This window comes from Rhinolophus sinicus, linkage group LG04, assembly GCF_036562045.2.
Source record: "Rhinolophus sinicus isolate RSC01 linkage group LG04, ASM3656204v1, whole genome shotgun sequence".
Taxonomy (NCBI): Eukaryota; Metazoa; Chordata; class Mammalia; order Chiroptera; family Rhinolophidae; genus Rhinolophus; species Rhinolophus sinicus.
In genome coordinates, this window is record NC_133754.1 from 43,675,005 (window position 1) to 43,692,250 (window position 17,246).

General features: G+C 40.5%; 1 protein-coding gene across 2 annotated transcripts in view; it reads left to right on the forward strand.

Annotated features, from left to right (window-relative positions):
- Positions 1-17,246, forward strand: part of FARP1 (FERM, ARH/RhoGEF and pleckstrin domain protein 1) — a 218,521-nt gene that overhangs the window by 104,697 nt on the left and 96,578 nt on the right. For both annotated transcript variants that reach the window (XM_074329441.1, XM_074329442.1), the window contains exon 2: positions 16,391-16,495. In XM_074329441.1, coding sequence (XP_074185542.1) covers positions 16,391-16,495 — 105 coding nt within the window. The remainder of the gene's footprint in view (positions 1-16,390; positions 16,496-17,246) is intronic.

Genomic DNA, 17,246 nt, shown 5'->3' on the forward strand with positions numbered 1-17,246 from the left:
ATCCTCACCAATATTTGTTATTCTGTCTGTCTCACAGTAATATGTCTTAAAAATTGTTTCAGTTATGGTAAAATACATGTAACATAAAATTTACCTTCATAACCATTTTGAAGTTCAGTATTAAGCATATTCACATTGTTGTGCAGCCAATCTTCAGAAGTTTTTTATCTTGCATAACTGAAACTCTCTTCCTGTTTAATATCAAATTCCCCATTTCTCCTTCCCCTCAGCACCTGACAACCATCCTACCTTTTGTTTCTGTGAGATTGACTATACTAGATACTTTGTATAAGTGTAATCATACAGCATGTACCATATTTATCTTTTTTGTGGCAATAAGATGCTTCTAAAGAACAGCATCTTGCTGCTTAATGCACAGCTACTTATGTTGAATTTGCGGTTTGTAACTTGTATTCAACCTAACAATTGCAAGATACCTCAGTAGACTCAGTAATGGTATTTGTGAGTACCCAAAGCACTTGACGTAATGTGAAAAGCTTTGAAGAGTTCATCACACCCTACAAATTTAGAGCAACCTCTTCTCGATGTTTACTAAAATAACTGTGATTAATCGTCGTACATTTTTCTTTAAGCTAGGAAAAATAGAAAAGATTTACTTTTTTCTGTAAAAACAATTCATTGGATAGTCTCCTTTCCCTTCCCTCTGGGCCAAAATTCGATCCAGTTTACGGGAAATCCCAAACTGTAGTCCTCCCTCTCCTTCACTCCCTTTATAATAAATCTTACTAACCTTAGATTTTTTTTCCAGCTGTCTCTTTAATGTCATGCATTTTCAATTCTCTCACCTCTTGCAGAGTTTAAACAAATTTAACTAAAGTTTGTGGAATTTGTCTTTTCCCCAAAAAGTGGCAACCTTTTCCAAGTGTCTTCTACATAGTAATGATAACATTGTTTTATTTTTGGGGGTGCTATGTGGGGAAGAAGGTTGTGAAAGATCTGGTGCTGATGCTACCTGAAGCATCAGCACAGTGTTTGATCTGGACACATAGGCAATACCAGCAAACTCGGCCCCCACGAGATACATTTCTATTCAAGATACGGATCACTAGGCCATCTGTAAATTTTGTTATAAAAATAATTTGTGGGCACATACACACAGACCCACATATGCATGTAGATCACCATTAATTCACAGCTGCATTTATTCCTTCTAAGTTGCACGAACCATATTGTTTCAAATGATTTTCCATTTGCCCGCTGGATCACAGTATCTTAGTATTTGATGGCACCTGAGAGCTTATGTAGATGCAGAATATCCTGCCTCAAATTATATTTTAGAACTGTAAACTTTCTTTAAAAAACAAAAAAAATCTAACCATGTGCCTACGCAGGAGTAAGAAAAAGAACTAGAAGGTAAAGCAGAAGCACCAACGTCTGGGGTGCTGAGTTTATACATTGAGGTTGAAATGGGAAAAATTCTTGTTTTTCTTTTATTTCAACAGCTGCCTTCCCAGGAGTATTGACAACAGTACTTCTGGGAATATATATTTGTTTTTTACAACATCATTGGACCTATTCTTATACTCAACTTATTATCGATTTGATTAATAAAACTGTTGACCTTTGTCTGGCTCTCTAGTTTATGTACTGTTGCTGGTACTTGGGTATCCACACGTTGTTCCTATAAATGAAGGCTCTTGCCTGTGCCTCACTGGCTTGCTAATTAAATTTAGGTGAGGCTGGTCATTTTTGGAGTAAACAGTCTCCCCAGCACTCTTCCTCCTTGGTGAACGATGCTGACTTCTGGGTAAAGGGTTGCAACTAAAATCCAGGGGAGTTCAGGGAAATGCTAGTCCTGCCTATCTTGTTCATCCATTTTGTACCTGTGAACTCAGAATCAGGTCCCTTAGTTCAAATTACATGTGTGTCAAGTCACTGGTTAAGGCGGAGAGGCACCTTCTTGAATACATACTCAGAAGATTTCTCAAGAGTATTTATCTTCATATTTGTAGCTTTTCCAGTTTGGTCTTGATAGAGCTGTCATACAGAAAGAATTTGTGGCTGAGGAGTTGGTAAAACACAGTATGTTGGTTAAAGGTATGTCTCATGTTTAAAAAAAAAAAAAAAAGAAAGAAAGAAAAAACTGAAACCACCATGGTCTGAAAGCTGCACTGTTCCTAATATCCTGAAACAGCCACGGGGCATTTCAGCAGAGAAAACAAAGCTTGTTTTATGGGCTGCTTTTCATAGCTTGCCTGACAAGCTTGGAGGCACATTGAGTTAAAACGAAGCTGTTAAAGATATAATAAATGCGCTTGAAAATTTTCCATTGGGCAATCCATCAATAGATGACTGCTTTGAAAAATGAATGAAAATCAAACATAAAGACACAAATGGCTCACTCAGTAATGAATAAACACATGCAAAAGAACATTGGAGTGCATGTGTGTTGTCTGTCTGTAGTGTTTTGTTTCTGCTTTATATTTTCCTTCCATGTGCTTAATAAACTAGCCTGGCCTATAGGATCTAAAGGAAAGATTCTACTCCACAGGCTCACACTTAGAGATTTAGTCTTCCTGCCTTTCTTTCCTTTTTTTTTTTTTGTAACTGTGGTGAAAAAAAGCACATATAAAATTTAGCATCTTACCCATTTTTAATAGTTAAATAGTGTGAAGTATATTCACATTGTTGTGAAACAAATCTCCAGAACTTTTCTGTCTTGCAAATCTGAAACTCTATACTTATTAAAAAACAATGCCACCCCCCCACCCACCCCCTGTTAACCACCGGTCTACTTTCTGTTTCTATGAATTTGTTTCCAACTTTCTTTTACAAACATATTCAATCCCAAGTCTTCTCTCCTGCTTCAGTGCAATGTGGACATAATCATGCCTTTAAGGAAAAGGGAACAATATGTAATTTCCACAGTGGTTTCATAAAATGGAGTGACAGCATGTACCCAGGAGCGTGTGGGGCTCCGTTTAGAATATGTTCAAGTCGTCGTGCATGATTAATTAAGAAATTAGATGGTGAAAGACTGATGATTCAAGCTTTAAAAACTAGATCTTTTTCCTGCCTTTCTCAGCTAGAACTGAGTCTGATTATCCAATTTCTAGGTAAACCTGTAACTGTTTCTTCTACCAGGGCGTATTTCATTTCAGTAAATGACAGAATCGGCTTCAAAAACATGCTTATTGCCTGCCAGTATTTCAGTTTGAGTTGGTTTTAGCACTAATGTTAATTGTTTATACATTCAGACAAAATGCATGTAATGACTACACACTGTTGCGAGCGTGTGTTGTCACTCTCAATGCAAACTTTATTGAGGGGACACACTCAGTTTTCAGCTGGGTGCATCCCTTGCGATATGTCGCCACCGCAGATGGACATCTAGAATGCTGTGAATTATAGGGGGTGACTGTTTTTAAAGATAGTGCTCAAATGTTTGCTTTGCTTCCTTCCCCAGAAACATCTGTATGTTTTCCAATATGGTTTTTCTCTCAGTGCTGTGAGTAGGTTACTGGAGGCTGCCCCGTGGCTGAATTTAGTTTATAAGTTTATGATTGGGCAGGATTTTATTTGAAAGGTGTCACCTGTGCTCTGTATTGTCTGTCTTCTGTTTCCATTTTCCCACTGCCAACTTTGAGCAGTGGTGATGCTACATAAAGGTGTCTTGTCCCTGAAATGGTGATTGCTGGGATGTTCCACGTTCAGATAAGGCTTTATAACATGGCGTGTGAACTGGGAAGAGCTGAACGCCAATAACTGAAAACCAGCGTGACTTGACAACAGAATGTGCTAAATCCGAGGCATCTTCTGCTTTACCAAATTTTGAAATAACTGCAAAAATAAACTAGTGAACCTGCTCAGAAGGGAATCAATGTCCAGGTCCTCCAAAAGCACCGTATCAGAAACAGTCAACACATCGACATGTTTTCTGAACAACATTTAAAAGGACACAAACCCTCCTTTTATTTCGCATATTTTGTGTAGTTATAAAAGCCGTCTGAGGAATAAGGCAGAGAGGCCACAGGGCCAGTTATGTATTATTGGTGATGTGACGACTGCACTGTGTCAGTCCAGTCTTGGGTATTGTTGCTCAGTTTGACACATGTTTCCTGATCAGTAGATTGTCATTGTTTATTTTCTCCTTTTCCTCTTCACACTTTCCCTATGGTGAGCCTTTCACGACTGGTTTGCCTTTATGGCTTTTGGAAGACGTCAGCTCTTTGAGCAACAACCTCTTAGGATAAAAATGTATTCTCAAATTGACTTTAGAATCTAGACCCCCGCTTGTAGTTGCTTTTGTCAAAGACTGTGCTATTGTAGTCTCTCTAAGAGAGGGATGGTTTTAAAGTGATTTTATCCATTCATCCATTCAGCAAATCTTTCTGAGCACCCACTGTGGAGCACGCTGTTCTGATGAGCAAAACAGATGACGTTCCATTGTGCTAGGCGAGTGTGCACTCTGTCATCGAAAGACAGCCGTGTGTAAGACACGTTATAAAGAAACGCCTTGTTTGTGGATGCCACAGAATAAGTGAAAGTGAGAAATGAAAAGTGGAGTAGGATAAGAGGGATGGAGGTGTGGGGTCAAATGACACTTTTAAATAGGGTGTTTCGGGTCAGCCCTATTGAAAAGCTGGCATCGGTACTACGATTGGAAAGAGGTGAGGAAATTATCCATGAGTATTTCTGGGGAGAGAGTGGTCCAGGCAGAGGGAGCAGTCAGTGCAAAGGCCCTGAGGCAGGTATGTGTCTGATATGTTCAAAAAACAGCCCAGAGGCTTGTGTGCCTAGAGCTGAGTCGCAAGAGGGGGACCAGTTGGCTTGGACAGGTAGCCTGGGGGGGAGCAGATCCCCCTGGGACCTTGTTTTCCATTGTAAGTACTCTAGCTTTTACTCTAGAGGAGTAACAAATCTGATTTAGTAGAAGATGCCTATTTCTGATAGAGCTGACTTGAGAAGCTATTTGGAAATTGTTTATGTGATAAGTCAGATAGTAATCTTAGGTGACAGAGGTCAAATGCAGCAGAGAAATACAAGGAAATTGTCATGAAAAAAATTTCATCAAGGTATTCAAACAGGTGAATTTGAGAAGAATGTCATAAAAGGTAAGCTGTGTGATTTCCAAGTTCTTTGTGCCATGAATGTGTGTGTGAATCAGAATCACTGAGGGATCCTTTTCCAGCCTCTTCATGCATGTGAGACTCTTGGCATGAATGGGGTTAGAAGATGTAGATGATGGAAGTTTCCAGGAGAACCTGATTTTCAGAGTCCCCTCAGCATCATTGTTATATTAGTTCCTTAATTAAATCTTGGCTGCTGAGCAGTATTCCTTTCTGTTAAGTTTGTAAAAATTGAAAGAATCTGTGGTGTAGACCTTGCCGAATGATCTTGTCTGTCAATGCTGTGGTTTATTAGCACCCCAGGGGGTTGTTGTCTGATACTTAAAGGAAAAATGTTATAAATTCAGACTCTTTCAGTCCTAGTAGATTGTCAGTATTTGAAGATGTGCTTTCAATACTTTTGCTATATACTTGTTTGTAAGTTTCTTTTCTCTAAATCTAGACTCTCTGTGCTTCCATTATTGGCCTGAGCAAAGGAAGGGAAGTACTAACTCTTATGATTAGAATTCTGACCTCCTTGCAGATACACAGACTTGGAGCTGGAGCCTATTCCCATCTCAGTCACTTCCACTAGTAACAGAATATTAAACCTGAGAAGTATATGAAAAAGAATGAAAAATAAATAGTATTTTGGGGTCAAGGTTTTATCGGGACTCCAGAGCTGAGAATTCTTAAAGGATCCTGAAAGCTATGTTTTCACACTTTGATTTGCCTATATATATATATTTAAATTTAAAAGCCTTATGCATAAAAAAATAATTTAAAAATCCCTTTTGAGGATTGAGAAAATGTTCCCATTCTCCTTTCTCACTAATTGGAAAACATTAAAAACGTTTTCCGTTGAAAGGGTCTGTAAACATTTAACGTAGTAATTTTCTTTCACTTAATGTTCTTAGAGGTTCTCCAAGAACCTTGGAGATTGGATTTTGGGGAAGGCTGTGTTTCAGAAAACATAGAAGAAGCATTCTGCCTGGACACGGGTAAAATGAGAACCAGGAACTACATTTGGTGGTTTTGTTCTCCAAAGTCTTCACCTTTCTGCTCAAACATTAAGCTAAATTTAGTAAAATACCTACTTTCCATCTTCCTATGGAATAATAATTTTGGAGGCCAAGTGCATGATATCAGGTGTATTTTCAGAAAGTTCAAGCTCAGCAGGCTACATGCACTTTTGAGTTTAATTAGACCACTGAGTCCAAAAAGAGAAGCGCCAAACTAAATAGACATAAGGAAAATGCAAGCCTTTCTCTGTTGCTGGAAAGGGTGTAATACTTTCCTTGAACAGTCATAATCTGGTTTATACTTATTCGTTATTTGTGTGATATTTTATTACCTGCCTAATGTATATTTAAAGTAACAAGATGTCTAGCAAGATTTTTTAAATTAATTTTGGAATTTTTTTACTCATCTACTTCTAAAAGTGATCAAAAGACCAAAATAAATGAACGAACAAAACAGAAACACTCATACATACAGAGAGCAAACTGGTGGTTGCCAAAGGGGAGAGGGTTGGGGGAGCTGGGTGAAAAGGTGGAGAGATTAAGAAATACAAATTGGTGGTTACAAAATAGTCACAGGGATGCAAAGAACAGCATAGAGAATATAGTCAATAATGTTGCAGCAGCTATGTATAGTGCCAGGTGTGTACTAATTGGGGATCACTGCATAAGTTATATAAAAGTCTAGCCATTATGCTGTACACCTGAAACTAATGTAAAATAATATTGAATGCCAACTCTAACTGAAAAAAAAAATAGTTTGAAACAAGACAATGAATTGCTCAAAGTCAAGAGCAGACAAAGCCAGCACTATATATAGCCAAATTCTCCACATTTTTCTTCTTTGCTGGTTGCATTGCAGGTTTGCAAGAAAGCAATAGAAGTCCGCCACTGCACACGCCCATGCGCGCGCGCACGCAGAGTCCTGTGAAGGGAGAAGGGCAGTTCTGTACTAATGACGCTGTGGTTATAACGTAGCTACATTACAGCGAAGGAGCTGAAAGGGCCCATTCTCTTCTCTGCCTGGAGTCCGGACTCTGAAATCCAATCTGAAGTGTGTTTAATGAGTGTTCTGAACGCCGGGGCTCAGTGCAGAGGGAAACAAGGAGCGCAGTGTGTCCTGGCAGACAGCGTGGCCACCCTTGGAGCCACAGCGAGGAAGAAAAATCGCTGCGCTTGTGGACTGAGTAGAAGGGCAGGCCTAAACATTTAGCTACAGTCTCCCAGAATGAACGCCTTGTCCCGGCTTCCCAGGCTTGGGTTTTAAAGTTGTAGTTCCTGTTCTTGCTCTGGTTGGCATTTCACAGCAATGGGCATCACTGTGCTGAGGAGGCTACAGCAGGTCGGCTTTTAGCCATTTCGCCCCCTCCTTCCTGCCTCCCGCCCCCCCACTCCACCCCCCCACACACCCAGTAGAGCTTAGGGAGTGCTGGATATCATCCTAAGAGCTCCATGTATACAGTCATTTCACCCACACCACAACCCTACGAAGTGGTTCGGTCATTACGCCCAATCTACAGAAGAGGAAACTGAGGCCCAAAGAGTAACTTGCCTAAGGTCATATTGTCGTGGAGTGGAGATACGGGATTTGCGAGAAGGCAGATGCCTCCAGAGTTTTTGTTCTTGATAATTACACAGCCTCGCTAAGTCACCGAGGGAGGGCTGGACACAGCATGAGAAACGTCTCCCACATTTCAGCGGTCCCATTTATGTTTTAAATTTTATTTAAAGTTGATATACAGTATATTAGTGTCAGATGTGAAACAATATTTATACCCCTTACAAAGTGATCATTGCAGTAAGTGTAATAACCGTCAGTTACCATACGTAGTTATACATTACATCCTTGTGACTTATTTTATTGCTGGAATTTTGTGCTGCTTAAGAAGTACAACTGTCCTATTTCTTTGTTAACTAAGGAGTCCTGCCTTTGCAGGGGAAGATCCTGACTGGCTTACGTGATACTCACCCTGGCTTGCAGGGACTGTGTCATACTATAGTCATATTAACTATATGTATCACACTTGTCCTACTAACCAGGTTTGGTGCCTAGAGTTATAGCAAAGCATCAGCCTCTTCCCTTGGTTTTATCAGCAAGTTTTCTCCAGGACAATTTGGGTTATCAAAATTATGGGTGCAAGTCTTGAAAGAGATAAATGGGAAAAATAGGTTTACTTCGTGGTTAGGGGCAGATTCTCTGAAGCTGGGTTTGAATCCCAGCTCCACAGTGAGCGCAGCACTGACAGGTCTGTCCTCCAACCTGCTGTCTGTCAGGGCGTGTAGCTTAGATGAATTGCAGGTGTCAGATGTATTGGTCCCTCTGCCAACAGGGTGAGCCTCTGAGGCAGTTGTATCTGGCCTCGTGTCTTTTTACTCCAGCAGGTCACACAGACGTTATTATTGATGTCCCTGAAGGGAAAATGGAAGGGACCCTCTGTTCTGCTTTCTGATGTGCTTTTAAGAAGTCCTGTGCCATTTTGACATTAGCCTTTGCTTTTCCCTCTCATAACTTTTAGAATCTCCTTTTCATTCCTTGTGTTCCCAAATTTCCCAGTAATTTGCCTTGAAATGGATTGTACTCCTTCATTCTGTGAGATACTCTCTGGCCATTTTCAATCCAGAAAGTAAAACCCTTCAGTTCTGGAAATTTTCCTTTATATTATTCTTGCATTATTTCCTTTCCTCTTGGGTCTCTCTGTCTAAAAGTCTCATTATTCAGAGGTGGGAACTCTTGAACTGAGTGTCTAAATGTCTTACATCCTGTCCTCATCGCCATCACTGCTATCAGCTCTAGATTCTAGTTTTCTACTGTATCTTTAAACTCTTCTAGTGAAACTTATTTCTGCTGTGCTATTTTTTATTTCTAAGAACTCTTTCTTGTTATCCAAATACTCCTTTTTATAACCGTCTGGTTTGCATGCGTGTGTGTGTGTGTGTGTGTGTGTGCGTGTGTTTTAGTTCTAAACTCCTAGCTATATGAGGGTACAAATTACAGTGTTTTACAAACTTTTTTACTCTACCCTGCATTCTTAGAAGTACCTGGCATCTCCCATTTCGGACCTTCTGGAGAGTTCTGCATAATTTGGCTGCTTCCTCTTGCTGACTGTCCTCTGTAATTAGATTTCAGCTTTCTCCTCTGTCATCTCCTAGAATTTGGGGGCTATCTCCCACTTGATGTCTCTCCTCTCATTGTCTCTGTTTTCTGTGAATTTATTCCTGTTTTTCATTCTTCCACTGTGCTTTCTTATTTTAAGCAGGGTTTCTAGGTATAGTGGAGGTAAGTGGATATATTCATTCTGCCATGGTTGCCACAAGTCTCGCATTGTTTTCATCATTTATATTAAGCCCAGTCTGGCAGAGGCCGTGTGCGGAAGTTTCTAAGAAAAATAAGCATTTGTGGACAGAGAGGTGGGTTCCTGTGGGATTTCTCAAAGTGTACTCTCCTTGACCTTCGACTTCATTGAAAGCTCCTGACTATGTGCAGAGGGCGAAGGAAGATGGTGCGCAGCATGGATAGACAGCTGGGATTGTGGGCAAGTGTGTGAGCTGTGTGGCTTCTGAGCCTGAATCCCACCCTTTCTACCTCACCACGTGGAAGGGTCTTAAGAGAGACTTTTTTTGGTGAAAACAACTTCAAATGTAGGACACCGGTCACATCTAAAGCAACAACAATTAAAAAAAAAAAAGGAACAGCTTTTAACAGCAGGGGGAAAATTAATTACCTTCCATAATTAGTCTACTACTTGCTGACTATATTTGGTTATTGAGTTAGAGAAATTTTGAAGGCCGATATTTTTATGTTATCTCGAATCTGCCTATTGGGTTATTATTTTGTTGTAATCCCTTTATTTGAAAGAGATAGTGCTGAACATGGATGCTTTGTCTCTGCCCTCATGTGGTTAGGAGATAGATTAAAAAAATGGCTATATGTGTTTGCAAGAACTGTTGTAACAAAGTACTACCAACTGGTGGCTTATAGAAACAGACATGTATTCTCTCACAGTTCTGGAGACTAGAAGTCCAACATCAAGGTGTCGTCAGGACTGCACTCCCTCTGAGACTCTGGGCAGAATCCTTCCTTGCCTCTTCTGGCTTCTGGTGGGGGCCCTGCGTCCTCGGCATTCCTTGGCTCACAGCTCATTACTCCAGTGTCTGCCGCTGTCGTCACATGACCTTCTCCCGTGTGTCTGTGTCTTCACATTATCTTCTTATAAGGTCACCAGTCTTAGTGGGTTAGGGCCCACCCTGATGACCTCAACTTAATTACATCTACAAAGACCCAGTTTCCAAATTAGGTCACATTCACGGGCCCTGGAAGTTAGGGCTTCAACATACCTTTTTGAAGGACACAATCTAGCCCATAATAGTGGGTTTGGTGTTTTTTGTTTGTTTGTTTGTTTGTTTGTTTGTTTGTTTGTTTGCTGTAGTTGAGTCTCAAGCTTGCCGTTAGCCCCAAACACAAATCAAAACAAGAGACCGCAGAGCCAGCCAGCCCTGCTGGTAGATCTACCTGTCACTCAGCAGCAGCCCATCCGTGTGATAGGTGCCTTGCTACTCCCAACACACCGATGAGGTAGCCAGGCTTTCCATCCAGTGACATTGCAGAGACCATACTCCCTCTGAGTATGGGATTGGGAAATGGAACTTCTTTGGGATTGGGAAATGGGACTTCTTCTCAATGTCAATCCCTTCCCTTGTCATGAATTCTACATGTTCACATTTCCCCATCACATAGCAGCAACAATAATTGAGAACTTGTATTATGTGCCAGGCCCTTTGCTAAACACTCTGTAGTCATTGTTTTATTTAGTTTTCACATTGATCCTAGGAGGTAGATAATATCTCCAGTCCTTTCGTGACTGCATGTGCTGTGGACTGAATCGTGTACCCCCTGCCCCCCAAAATTCATATGTTGAAGTCCTAGTTCCCAGCATGGCTGGATTTAGAATAAGGAAGTAATTAAGGTCAATGAGGTCATAAGGATGAAGCCATGATGCAATAGGATCAGTGTTCTAATCAGAAGAGACACCAGAGAGCGCTCTCTCCCTCTCTCTCTCTCTCTCTCTCTCTCTCATCCATATATTCTAATTTAGCTGGTTATTTGTCTGCACCCTGACTCAGAGAGAGACACTTATATTGATTTCCATTCCCTCAGGACCTAGCAAAGTGCTTGCATGTGGTTACTCAATTGATAAATGTACCCCAGGCTCCTCAAGCTATCATAGTTATTAATACTTCTACTTACATGGTCAAAAACTGCCAAAGGGCCGTGAGGAGATATAACACCCTACGATCAGACGTGTTAAAGGTTAGTGAGTTATGGGAATTTGAACAGTATTCTAATAGGCATTCATGGTAGGAAAAAGGGGGCCATGGCCTTGGAGAGAAGCCCTTACCTTCTGCTAGATGAGAGCATGTCCTGGTTGTCATGGTTACATTAATCCCAAACCAGAAAAACAAAACACTTCCAGAAAGAGCTCTCTGAAGCCTCTGCAGATGTAAATTTTATAAAGGTGGTCAAATGTTATCTTTATAGATTTCTGTCTATGAGATCATTTCAGAAAGACAGAACCTCAGCTTGTATCAAGTAGGCAAATCATTTGTTCAGACCCTTTGAGGAGATGGGGAGAAGGAGAAGATACCCCCAACCCAGAAAGAATTGTGTCTTTATTCTTTTAAAGGAGAAAAAATGTACTCCCACATAAAACTTTATGTAACAGAAATAACCTGAAGGCATAGACATATTTTAAAAGCACAATAAACTAAAGGCAACTTTGATTCACAGTTTTTAATAGCTTGAAGCTGTATGTGAATGTTCATACTGTTTATTATTCAGTGCTTAGTTGCCAGACATCCCCCAAGAATGTCTACCTCCTCCTAAAATTTAATTTTATAGGATTCCATGAAAAGCCAATTCAAAATGCAGAAAGCATAGGGACATACAGTTTGAAATTGGCCAACTTATTGGTGCACTAGATTAAAATTCAGATGCCTTTTGGAGCATAATTAAAAGTAGCCAATAAGAAACAGGTGATAAAATTTGATTATGTAGTTTCACTCATTACTGATGATACATAATATATTACTACTTTTCTGTAAGGTTTCTTTTCTGTAAGGAGTACACTTGTAGAATATTGTAATCGAGACTGGCGGTGTGTGGGGGTCATAGTTTCTTAGATGCTGTGGGAGTCTCAGTGGTCTGTCCCCCTGCCCCCAATACAAACACTTGTGGACAATTTTTAAAAAATGCATTTGTCATAAGATCCATTTCGTATTAAACCTTACTAACTTATATAGGTTTTTCAAATGATGCCTAAATAACTTGGTTTCCCTTCTTCATGTATGACAGCCTGTATAGTCGTAAATATAAATGTGTGTGTGTGTGTGTGTATCTTAAAGTAAGTTACTATTTGAGAAAATACCTTTACAGATGAATTTTCTTCAGGACTTCTACTTTATGTCCTGCCAGTTTAATCTATGCTGTTGCCACTCTCCCCCCATTCAGATTTTATTAACTCACTTACAGGTTCATTTTAGCAATAAAGTGCTAGTGGATTTGTAGCCCTTTGAACCCCGGCATTGATTTCCAGTGCAAAGCCTGCACCAAATGCATAATTTGTGGTTCCTTCCAGCCATGTTCAGTTTTATGCCTTCTTTGCCAGACACATAAAAGAGCTCTTTGTGCTGAGAAATATTAGCAAACATTTAGTGCACACGTGGATATTCACACATTCGCTCTGTGTGCTAAGGCTCTTCACAGCCAGCCTGCTCGAGCTGGGTCCTACCCTTCAATATTTTCCTAAGATTTCATGGCAAGACAATGATTCTTTATTTTCTTGTTATTAAAAAATAGTTTAAATAGATTCCATTGTTAGGAACTCTATCTAGTTTATAATGTGAGCACATTCTTCAGTTCCTTTTTGTTTTGCTTTCTGCATTTAGTTACTGTGGCAAAACAGACATGACATAAAATTTACCGTTTTACCCATTTTTACGTGTACAATTAAGTAGCATTAAATATATTCACAGTGTTGTGCAGTCATCACCATTCTCCATTTTACACTCTCATATGATTTTGAACAGAATTACTTTTTTAGTTTGAGGTTCAAAAAATGCACTGAGGACAGGTATAGAGACATGACATTGCAGATTGATGGAGCAAATCCACTGTAGGAAGAAAAGAAGGAATAATCTTTCTCAAAGAATGAAAATGCAACTCTTTTCCGTCTTCCCTGCTCCGAGATGCTTTCTCGGAAGCAGAGTTTAGCCCTGGATACATGGATACACCCAGACAGTTCTACCCCAACTCCTAGGAGAAAGGGAAACAGGGCCCCTGGACTTCGGGATGTCTACAAGCTTTTTAGACCGTAGCTGACACATTGGGGTGTGAATGCTGAGGGCTACCTACTCGTGACATTGTCATGTAGTGGCTGCATTTAAACCCCTATAAATACTTTCTAGTGAAGTTACATACTGGCTTTCCTGAAAATTACCGGCTTTCAGAGGGGAATTCATACAATCCTTTATGGACATCTATTTTATAGATGAATTCTAGGAGGTATAGTATCATTCAAACTCTAAATTCTCCCTATATTAAAATTTTGGTACCGTAGGAGAGTCATTTTGCACTAAGGACTTGTATAAAATAATAAATTGTAAGGAAATTATTAAGAATTGAGACCAGATTTATATCATTTATAAGCTAGATTCCAAGCATCAATCCAGTCTCTGGTTACCCAGGTATGCTCGATACTTTCACAAATCTCTGCTGACTCAGTAAAGGGCCCAGTTCAGATGGTAATCTGCCTCTCTTCTGTGTGTTCCATACGGTGCTTAGTCATGTCTGTAAAGACATCCATTGTATATTGATTTTTTAACTTGTTTAGACTCCCAGCATTGAATTGTGAAGTCTCATTTTTCAGACTGTAAATCTAGACAAAGTGATCGAATTCACTTAGTTCTAGGAATTCTTGGGAAATGTGAGTGCTTGCCAGCTGGTCAGATAATTGGCGGTTCATTTTGTAACAAATAGGACTTGTCAAGAATTGCAAGAAAGAAGGTTTGTGAAACTGGGATGTGGTCTTCTGTTTAACAGCATGATGTAGGAATTCTATGACTTTTTAGCCTCTGGCCCTTTTTAATAATGTTCTTATTAAAGTCTACAGATTTTACTGGACAGAGGAGGGCCTAGAACAAGGAGCTGTACATCAGTTATCCCTGTAGCTTTTTGGAGGCAGGTGTGAGAACTTGAATCCAGGACCTTGTTTTAGCCCGGCTGATGAATTCCCTAGTGCCCTCAGCGTAACTGAATAGGGCATAGTGCTGTACCCAAGAGATGGAAAATAAGACTGGTGACCAGCAATCCATGTGGTTCTTAAGTCCACTGGATAAATGCAGGTGTGTGCGGGGGACAGGGTATGTGTGACAGAGAAGAATGGGGTTTATACTCAATCACGTTATCCCTGCCATCAGTGCAAGTGAAATACTCTACCAGTAACCGTTGGACTAGGCATTCAAAGCCTACAGCCTGGTGAGTTTGGTATTATCCGTGGAAAATATTGCATGCCCTTCGATAACTGGGACTATCGTCTGGATTTCAATGATGAGGAATTCTAGGAGCATAAATTGGTGTCTGTTTAAAAAAAAAAGCTTTATCACTGGACACTGGAGCATCTTTGATGGCTCCACAGGTCACACTGGGGCAAGGCTAATGGACATGCCTTGTTGTACGTGTCAGGCTTTGACGCCTGCTGTCAGTCTCCTGGGTTAGTAATTGGTTCCTGAAATGCTCTGCTCTTTTCAGAGGAGTGATGAAACTATGAAAGCGGATGACCATGTCTATGAAACAGTTTTCTTCCAGTGTTTGAGCCACGCGGTGGAATTGAAGCCATTTTAATAGTGGATCAATGAGCGTCTACTGGATGGTGACGAAAAACCAGGGCATATGATTCTAAGCTTTTAGGGTAGAAATTGGGTTCTTATATATCATATTGCCTTGCCTTGTAGATTCGGTGTATAGAAAATACATGTGTAGTATTGATTTCAGCAGACATTGATTAAATGCCAGGGGCTTTGCTAGGCAATAGGAATATAAAGGTGAGTAAGTAACTCAGAATTTAAGTGAGGAGACAGACTCACAGTTATTTAACCATTTATAAGATAGTGGAACAAGTAACTTTTATTCATAAATTTCAACAAAATTGGTTGGTCTTTAAGCGTTGTGGGTATAAGGGTTAATAAAATACGGCCTTTGCCTTCAATGTATGTGTAGTCTAGCTGCACAAAGTGCTATAGGAACCTAGAGAAGAAAGCCATAAATTCTGCCACACTCATGGAGCAGACAAGCACAGGGCAGGGTTTCAATGGCCACAAAAAGGGCATGGGATCATGAATTGAAAATTTATGTCCGCACCAAACCCGCACACAAATATTTGTAGCAGCTTTATGCATAATTGCCCAAACTTGTGTAACCAATATGTCCTTCAGCAGGTGAATGTATAAACTGGGGTCCGTCCAGACAACGGACTCTTATTTAGCAATACAAAGAAATGCACTATCAAGCCATGGAAAGATAGGAAGGGCATTTAAGTGTATATTGCTAAGGGAAAGATGCCAGTCTGAAAAGTCTGCATACTTTGTGATTCCAACTATATGACATCCTAAAAAAGAAAAGGCAAAACTGTAGAGACAGGAAAAAGATCAGTGTTTGCCGGGGGTTGAGGAGGAGAGGGGAAAGGGTTGAACGGGTGGAGCAGAATGGAGTTTTAGGTTGATGATCCTGTTGTGGTGGGTACACGCTATTATACATTTGTCAAATCCCACAGAGCTGTGCAGCACAAAGAGTGAGCCCTAATGTAAACAGTGGGCTTCGGGTGATAGTAATGTATCAACATTGGCCCAATAATTATAGGAACTATATCACACTAAAGCAAGATGGTAAGAACGGGACACTGTGTATGGTGGAGAGGTGCCTAGGAGCTCTGTACTTTGTTCAATTGTCTATAAACTTAAACTGCTCTGACAAAAAAAATTGTCTATTATTTTAAAAAAGGGGACGGTGCCTGGGATTGGGCTGGGGAGAAAACGGCAGCGATCTGCATGGAAGTGTGATAGCAGAAGGAGAAGGGGCCCTGCGGTGTGGTGTGCAGGGGCTGGTGGGTGGGGTGTCATGGAAGGGGTGGGTGGCAAGCGGTGAAGGACCTGAAGACTGGAATGAGGGGCTTCCTGGAGTGGGAGCCGTGGTCTGGCTCAGCCCTGTCTGTCTCAGAGGGCATACGTAATTCCTGTTGTTTCTGTTCACAGCAAAGAGCCCCGGGGAAAGTGTTGCTGGATGCAGTTTGCAACCATCTCAACCTCGTGGAAGGCGACTATTTTGGCCTCGAGTTTCCTGACCACAGAAAGATCACGGTAGGTGATGTTAAAGGGATGTTGCTACTTTGCTCTCTGTTTGACTAGGGAGAAGGGAGGCATTGGGACCTTTCCTTGACCATACAGCACTGCACCCAGAAAGGCCTTTTCATTGTTTTTGGGAAAGTAATGTGTGCACAGTGTTAGCAAATTCAAAGAGAACACAAAATGGAGACGTTCTCCCTCTCACCCGTTCCCCTCGTCTCTCTCTCCAGATACCATTACCAGTGTCTTGTGTGTTCTTCTGATAAAAGTCTGTGTATACATATACACAAACATATATTTTTGAAATACACTAATGTGAGGAAACACTGTACAGTGTCCTGTGCTTCCCGACGCCTCTCCCATTAATGCAGCATGGAGATCTTCCTTATCAGCACACAAAGAATATACTTCCTTTTTCCCCACAATTTCATGCCATTTCACTGAATGGATATGCCATAGCTTACAACCTCTGTTATAAATGAGGGAATGCTTACGTTGTTCCCAATCTTTTGCTATTACACATTATACTGCAGGGAACATACTAGGGTACATGTATGTCTGCACTCATGGCAGATACTCAAGTATTCCAGTAGTTCAGATCTGAAGGCACAGACTTGCCTAACCCAGGGGTTTGACCATTGTCAAGTTTGCTAAAGACGTCATATTGTTCTTCAAAATGGTTTCACTGATTTGAAGTCAAAATGTAGAACAAAGCTTGCTGTTATTTTTTATCTCTTTTGGCTGATGGAACTTCTAAGCTATATCT